The 8,486-nt window shown below is 37.1% G+C and overlaps 1 protein-coding gene across 1 annotated transcript; it reads left to right on the plus strand.

Moving 5' to 3' along the window:
• Positions 1-6,945, plus strand: selenok (selenoprotein K). Its single transcript, XM_007237002.4, has 5 exons — positions 1-140; positions 2,208-2,298; positions 2,796-2,873; positions 3,657-3,749; positions 6,602-6,945. Exons 1-5 carry the CDS (start codon positions 122-124, stop codon positions 6,603-6,605), a joined length of 285 nt encoding a protein of 94 aa, XP_007237064.3. The 5' UTR covers positions 1-121; the 3' UTR covers positions 6,606-6,945.
• The last annotated feature ends 1,541 nt before the right edge of the window (positions 6,946-8,486 follow it).

The raw sequence follows: 8,486 nt of genomic DNA on the forward strand, positions 1-8,486 counted from the left end.
TGTGTCGGTCTCAGACGCGCCCACTGTGTCGGTGTCAGGCGCGCCCACTGTGTCGCAGCCGCTGTACGCGCAGGTCCGCGCTGCGTCATCACCGCAGCAAAACAGTAGAGAAGGAAGCGAGATGGTGTACGTGTCTAATGGTGAGTGGAACCAGCTAAAAACTCAATAACAGCAAAATCAGATTGTAGATTAAACATATTAAACATATGTATTTATACTAGAGCTTATTACAGTCCTGAAGTCTGGTTCCAGTACTGATTCAGTGGCTGTTTACTGGAGGAGAGTGGAGAATGTTTACTTAGCGTTAGCTTAGCTAAGCTAACTAGCTTCACCATGGCCTCAATGGGGAGAGGCTCTGTGTTGTTAGCCTGTTGTTTATTTGTTAATTTCGTAGCTCTATATTATTTAAAATCCGTAATTTTGTGTATCCGAGGCTAGTTTACTAGTTATCGGTTCAAATATGACCATCAATTCCGCCTAATCTAACGTTACATTTGTTCATAGTAATGGCTTAGTATGATCCTGATGACCCACGCACGTAAACACTGATGCACTATATATGCATTGTAGGGATGTGACGATACATTAGGCCCAACGGTTTATATTATGGTTTTTGGGGCACGGTAATGATTCGGTTTCGATATATAAATGTTATCTTAGTTCTCACACACCATTAACATACGATACGCTTACCATTTTAACATATTGTTAGTTGCAGGAGATACTAGGCTACTCAAATAACCTGTAATTATTACAAGATTTGGGGTATTTGCATTAAATTGCCTATATTTTGATCAAAAGTGCCTGCAGGATTTTTGATTTGTTTGAAAGAATTATAAATCAGTTTGCAGAACAGAAAAAATACATATATAATGCATCACCCTATTAATGGCTTGGTCTAAGCTTACTGTAAATAAACTGTAGCTCTTTACTTAACCAAATAAACAAAAAAAGTAAAACTAAAAAAAGTTTTTATGAGAGCTATTTCTGTAGATTAATAGCCAAGACAGTTTTTTTTATTAGCTTTGCCTGCTTAGTCACCCCCCTAAGTAAACAAACTAAACATTCTGTTGGTTTGTGTACTGTCATATCGTGGTTTGATCAAATATATATAAAAAAAAACATTGTATCCCTCCCTAATGTATTCAGCATTAACCTTAACCTCAACTCTAGCTTGAGAATAATTTTCCAAATTCTCTCTGCCAATGCCCAACAGCTTATGCCAATGACTCGTTTCGTGGGGACCTTCTTAGGATGCCCACTTCGCGGCCTGTCCCTAACATCCCCTGTTATATGGAATTTGACATTTAGTTTGGAGATACTGGTACCAGGGTTCACTCCAAATAATGCTATAACTTGATTTTGAGGAACACCAGTTTGGAAGTTGTCCTATCACACTGGCTCTAGCCAGATCATCATACCAAACGTGGGTGCAACCTCAGTACATACTCAGCTCTGCTGCTTATCCCACAAATGCATGTTCCTTACAAATGTGGCTCCATTGAGAAAAGAAATTAACAGGCTTACTAACCTATAAGCTTTATTGCCAAGAAGCAACAAAGAAATAATCAACCAAACACAAATATACTTACTTTTTGTGCTATATTTATTATCCTGTAAAACAAAGACTATAGAGTCTTTGTTTTACCAGCCAAAGTCTACCAGCCAAAAGTACAGCAGAAAGTGGACTGTGTGATATTCTGCTGTTTTACCAAGACCAAATTAACCAGTGTGAACTACCCTGGCTAAACTTAAAAACAGTGTGTGGATGTGATGCTATAGTGAGTGTTAGCATTATGTGCTTTAGAAGACAGGAAATCAGCGTAGCAAACATAATTAGCCTACAATTATAAAGGAAAGCAAATAAAAATACAAAAAGTGTGAACAGTCGGTATGGAACAGTCAAAGTGTTTTCTGGAATGATGGAGCTCCAGCCAATACTTTTTGGCTAAGTTAGGAATTAAAGGGATAAGGTGGGATATGGTGATCATCCAACACTTTGACCTCATTAGTTATCATAACTATCATAACTCGTAATACTGAAGCAGATTGCAATTAAATCTTCAAAGCACTCCTAGGTAAAAAGGTAAAAAGCAGTTACTTCAACAAAGCCATGATAAACCTGGATGATTTATTTAAAGCTTTGGCAGTGTGGCTGAACAAATTTTGTTTGTATAGAACTTGACATATATATATTTTTCTTTCAGGTCAAGTCCTGGACAGCAGGACCCAATCGCCATGGAGGTTATCCTTCATTAGCGACCTCTTTTGGGGCGTAGTGGAGTTTATCGGCCTGTTGTGAGTATTGCCCCTATTATTTGTGTGTACTGATTGCCATCATTAGTAACAAAGGTGTTTAGAGTAGCTTAAATCATCTTTAATAATAAAAGGTTTTATTTCAGTAAACAAATGATTATTGAAGTAAAAATTAAGGATGTCCCGGTCCTGATTTTTTTTGTTTAATAAACTAGCTGTGCATTTTCAAAGTTCTCAGTGCCTCGTTTTAAATATCAGGGCCCTCAAAATTCTACCAATAAAGTGTGGAGCTACTTTGAGCTTATTATTGGCGTAAAAATAGTGCTTTCTTTGCATGGGTAACACTATGCCCCCATCACTACCATTGTAAGCCTGTTGTGAGCATCAGCTAAAAGTGCTGTATTTGGGAATGCTGGGGGGAAACCATTCATTAAAAGTCTGTACTCATCATCTTGTTTCACTACAACTCAATTCCATTTCAAACCAAATTTCTCTTTTAAATGTGAAAATATCTGTAATTCTGATCTTCTGTTCTCCAGCTTCCAGTCCCTCGTCCAGCCAGATTTGTCCAAAGATGGTAACTCTGGTGCATCTTCACGCTTCAGCGATGGCAGAGGGTAAGTCCCAGGAGGGCAGATCGAAAATGTACTTTCTTGGTTTTACCTAGCAGCTGTTGGTTTCAGATATGTTTATGATTGAGTCAGAGCTGAATGCTGAATTAGACATCTGAGAAGAACGCAGGCATCTTAAGATTTTTATAAAGGCACTCATGCAGCAATGATTTGTCTTATATTTGATAAATCAAATCACATTACAGTAATAAACTTTGTTAACTGGTTAGGTAAGTAATGCATCAGTTAATTATTAATTGATAGTAGTTAAGAAGTTACTATGAATAAACTCATAAGAACCCAGACCAATTTCTTAATATGGATACCTAGTTCAAAATTAAAAAAAAAAAAATTAAGTGAGCAGCTCATTAAGTTTTTTTTTTTAATATTATTATTTTTATGGGCACATGACTGTTAATATTTTAAGGTTAAAATCATGATGTAACATAACTGACACAAGAACAATTTAATATAACATATTTTTATAACATATATGAGGAACTTCATGAGTTACAATAACTGAGAACATGGTGTAAAACTGTACACATCATTTAAAAATGGCTTGTGAAGCACATACAGCACCATGGGCTCTTTTGGGTTAAGAATGTTTTAAATGATAATGAATATAGATATTAGATGCATACTTTTGTATTAAATAATGATGCCTTAAGTAGTGTCAATTAATAATTAGCTAAGACATTATGTAGTAAATAATGTTAACTAATGCGCCCTCATTGTAAAGTGTTACCCACAAGTCTAATGTGTCTGATGTGGTTGTTTCTTCCCCAGGCCTCCTGGATTCCCCGGGCGAAGACGCATGGGCAGAATAAATCATGGTGGAGGCCCCAGTCCTCCTCCAATGGGAGGTGGAGGATGAGGAAGGTGGGAAATGTATTTTTGCAGTCAAATGTATTGTACAGCGTATCACAAAAGTGAGTACACCCCTTCTGTAGATATTTAGGAATATACCTTGGACTCATGGAACAACACTGACAAAATGACACTTTGACACAATGAAAAATAGTCTTTGTGCAGCTCATATAACATTACATTTATTCTTCCCTCAAAATAACTCAATATACAGCCATTAATGTCTAAACCACCAGCAAAAACAATTGAGTACATCCCTAAGAGACTACACCCCTAAATGTCCAAATTGAGTACTGCTTGTCATTTTCCCTCCAAGATGTCAATGGTGTGCATACACTCTCTCTTATACTCGTCACTGAAGTTCCAACATGGCAACTCATGTCAAAGAACTCTCTGAGGATCTTAAAAGAGGAATTGTTGCGCTACATGAAGATGGCCATGGCTACAAGAATATTGCCAGCACCCTGAAACTGTGCTGCAGCACAGTGGCCAAGATCATCCAGCGTATTAAAAAAGAGCAGGATCCACTCAGAACAGACCTCGCGTTGGTCGTTCAAAGAATCTGAGTGCACGAGAAGCTCAGCGTCACGTCCAAATGCTGTCTTTGAAAGATAGGCGCAGGAGTGCTGTCAGCATTGCTGCAGAGATTAAAGAGATGGGGGGGTCAGACTGTCAGTGCTCAGACCATACAAATTGGTCTGCATGGCTGTCTCCCCAGAAGGGTGCTTCTTCTGAAGTCTGGTACACAAGAGAGCCCACAAACAGTTTGCTGAAGACATGGATTACTGGTCTACTGAGACCAAGATTAATTTGTTAGCTTCAGATGGTCTCGAGCACTAGTGGCGGCAATCAGGTGAGGAGTATAAAGATAAGTGTGTCATGCCTACAGTAAAGCATGGTGGTGGGAGTGCCATGGTCTGGGGCTGCATGAGTGCAGCAGGTGTTGGGGAGTTACATTTCATTGAACTCCAATATGAACTGTGAAATACTGAAGCAGAGCATGATCTCCTTCCTCTGGAAACTGTGTCTCAGGGCCGTGTTCCAGCATGATAATGACCCCAAACACACCTCTAAGACGACCACTGCTTTATTGAAGAGGCTGAGGGTAAAGATGATGCATTGGCCTTTCACTTAGAGGTGTACTAACTTTTTTTGCAGGTGGTTTAGACATTAATGGCTGTATATTGAGTTATTTTGAGGGAAGAATAAATTTACACTGTTATATAAGCTGCACACAGACTACTTTTCATTGTGTCAACGTGTCATTTTGTCAGTGTTGTCCCATGAAAAGATATCCTGAAATATATGCAGAAATGTGAGGGGTGTACTCACTTTTGTGATACACTGTATATATTGTATGTAAGTCCAACAAGTTTTGTTCTTTGCAAAAAGAGAAAACTCTTAGTGGAATTTAGGTAGACCACTTTTTATTTAGGCTAAATGACCAGAGGTGTATCCCCTCTTTCAGGAGCTAAAACATTTAAGTGCTAATTGTTAGGAGTAGGAATCTCTTTCTTCTGTACAGGATTTCTTTTTCGTAATTGCATGACTACTTGGTACTTTTACAATAAAGTATCTGTAATGATTCATAATGAATCATCTTTGACACTATTTCTGTTTACTTGAAAAAAAGCATAGTTATTTCAATAAATCAAATGATTCATGCAAAAATCTAGGATTAATGTTGTTAGGGTTATCTAAAACCAGCTACAAGGAAATCAGAGAGATTTCAGCACAGCGTAGAGCTGGGTGATATGGGCCAAAAAAAAAATCTTCGATTTAAAAAAAAAAAAAAAAAAAAAAAAAAAAAAAAAAACTGATTTTCGGTTTAAATAATTTTTTTCCCCCTACTAAAATCTCCAAAAAAAAAGTCATTAGAAGTCGCTACATGACGTCATCGCCTAATTTGCATAATACATGTTTTTGAAGCTGTAAAGGATTAACATTGTGAGAGAGAAAAAAGTGAGTGAGGGAGGGAGAGAGGGCCGGGGCTAAGCTCAGGGGAGCGTCGGTGGTGAAAATTTAAACTCAGAGAAAATCGATTTTCATAAAAACATATCGTCCTTAACTGTAAATTTGAATTAATCTATAAAATCGATTAATCACCCAGCTCTAGCACAGCAGCACTGTTTCGACAGTTTGGAGGAATTGTAGATGAAAGTAGTGGATGGCTCTAAAATAGCTAGCTGGATTAGCGTTCAAGCGAAGGCATCGATAAACAGCTTGAGTGGCCGTAAGCAAACTAATAGTAGACAAATTTAGGATGATGTGGTAAAATGCAAAATCTAACAATATGCGTACATTAAAAAATGGAATCGTACAAGCGTACTAGGAGATCAAAATGCGTACCCGTTACACAAAATGCGTACAATTTGGCAGGTCTGAATCAATTTTGGGCATTTGTGACTCGATTCAGAATTGTCTACGTCCGAATAGAAAAATTTACCCCACCTCTACTGTCGGTCATACCTTGTCTGTAATTCAGTTTTAACTGCTTTTGGACATTCATACACAACAATGCAAAAAACAAACAGGTCCTTTTTTACATTGGTTTTAAACTACTCATCCAGGCAGAGTGTTTTCATGGAGCCTGCAGGATTTCATAAAAGAATTAAACAAAAGAATGGACAAATATTTTTTTTTGACATTTGGAAAATAATGTTTGGTTTGCAGTGCATCGCTTTTCATACACAATCTTACACAAACGATATATACAAAGATTACGCATGCTGGATGTGTTAAAAAAAAATTATATAAAAGAGAACAGGTAGAAATGTTTTGTGTGGATTATCATTAGGGCAAATTTCCAACTAATATTCATTGGATTTATTTATTTATTTATTAATGTATTTATTTTTCTGCAGGTAAACGCCTGCACGGTGATGCAGGCGTAGAAGAGTGTGATGTGTTCCTCAGTGGCTGCAAACTGAATGTATAAGCTCTCCAAGGCTGGAAGGCTAAGCAGTGATGATCTCTTATGTGAACACGCCCAAGGTCGTCGCACTCTTCACCCTCAGGCTGCTTCTGCATTGCAGATTTTTGATGCTACTCTGGGAATTCCTGTCATTAGGGGCCGGAGTGGTTGAACTCAGCAGTCGTACTCCTCTTTTTTCTTTGTGTCATGTTTTGTCTCTCTGTTAAATAAAGTTATATATGAGTTTTAAGAACGATGTGTTACGGTTAAATAATAAAGATGAAGTATGCAATAGTTGGTTGCTGTTCTTTTACTTTATTTTTTATTTACTAATGTGTTCTTAGTATATAATGGATGGTCACAAGCCATCAAACAGACAAAGCTAAACTGCTTGAATTTTTGCACCAGAAGTGACATTTATAAACATACTTCATGAATACTGAACAAGTTCTGTTTAGATTTATGTTTCTATTCAATATTTAATTTATAGATTATATTTGATGATGAATTTTAAAAAATATTTCCAATTTATTAAATAAAGCTGGTGATTAAGGGTATGTAAAGGAAAATAATTTTCCTTAAATTTATTATATAAGGAAAATAAATAACATCCAAATCCAGTACGTACTGCTTAAATACACAATTTCAGACACAGCCTTAGGGATGACAAACTTGAAACTCAGATTTGAACTGAATCGATTGATTTCAATCACAGTATCTTTTAGAGATAATTAAAAAAATGTCTATTAATTCCTGCTTTACCATTTCACCTAAGTAATCACTTCATTACCTCAGTGTTGTACAGCAGGGGGTGCATCCCCAGAAAATACCATGCGTCTGTCCCAAAACAGCTTTCGTTACGACACATTTCCACCAGTCCTGCTTGTTCATGAACTTTTTCTAACCTTTAAAAACACTTTTATTGCGGTCATTTCCACCTCTGCAGCCACCTCACAGGTTCAGCTGTGCTATAGGCAAGGATCATCAAGGACCATGTGCGCCTCACCTTGTTTCATACTTTCATCTTATACGTATACGATGTACAGGGGTTGGACAATGAAACTGAAACTGGTTTTAGACCTTAACAATTTATTGTCCCAACAGACAGTTCTGGTGGAAACAGAAGAGTTGAGGTGCACATTGAATTCTGCCGTGATTTGGGCAGCCGTGGTTTTATGTTTTTTGGATACAATCCGGGTTAGCACCCGAACATCCCTATGCAGTATGCTGACATTCATGATGCATCACAAAGGCTTGCTGTCTGTGCTATTTAATTTATTTTAATTAATTAGCATTTTCTTATAATGCTAACAGAATTAGGTATTTAGATAAGAGATGTGGTCCCTAGCATTCACCAGTGCAAATCTGGGCAAAGCATCAAGAAATATTTTGGATCACAACGTATGGCCCAGTGTCACAAAGCGATATGTTGCATCCTAGTACTTGGGTCTTTCAGTAGGACAAACCAAAAATACTTTAAAAATCCAACAAATATAAATTTCTCCATTTTTTGTGTTGCTCAAATATACGCACATGGAATAAACGTGTATAACAAAACAAGTGTAATTGCAATAATTGTGCTACCTCAAGTGCATTTTCAAATTAAAGCTGAGGGTAAAGTCAGCAAAAATCAGGGGATTTCGTTACCTTTTAAACACACAAATGTTGCATTTCTTTATTATTTATTGCTTATACTTTGTCAAACATTAGCATTTGTGAAATGGAAGGATCTCAGATTAATTTTGTTATTTTTTTACTTAGTATATTCATAATGTATCTAAAACTTCACCGCTGAGCTGCAGTTTAAACATCATCAGGTAAGCGGCGCTGTAGTC

The sequence above is a fragment of the Astyanax mexicanus genome, chromosome 12 (assembly GCF_023375975.1).
Source record: "Astyanax mexicanus isolate ESR-SI-001 chromosome 12, AstMex3_surface, whole genome shotgun sequence".
NCBI classification, from domain to species: Eukaryota; Metazoa; Chordata; class Actinopteri; order Characiformes; family Acestrorhamphidae; genus Astyanax; species Astyanax mexicanus.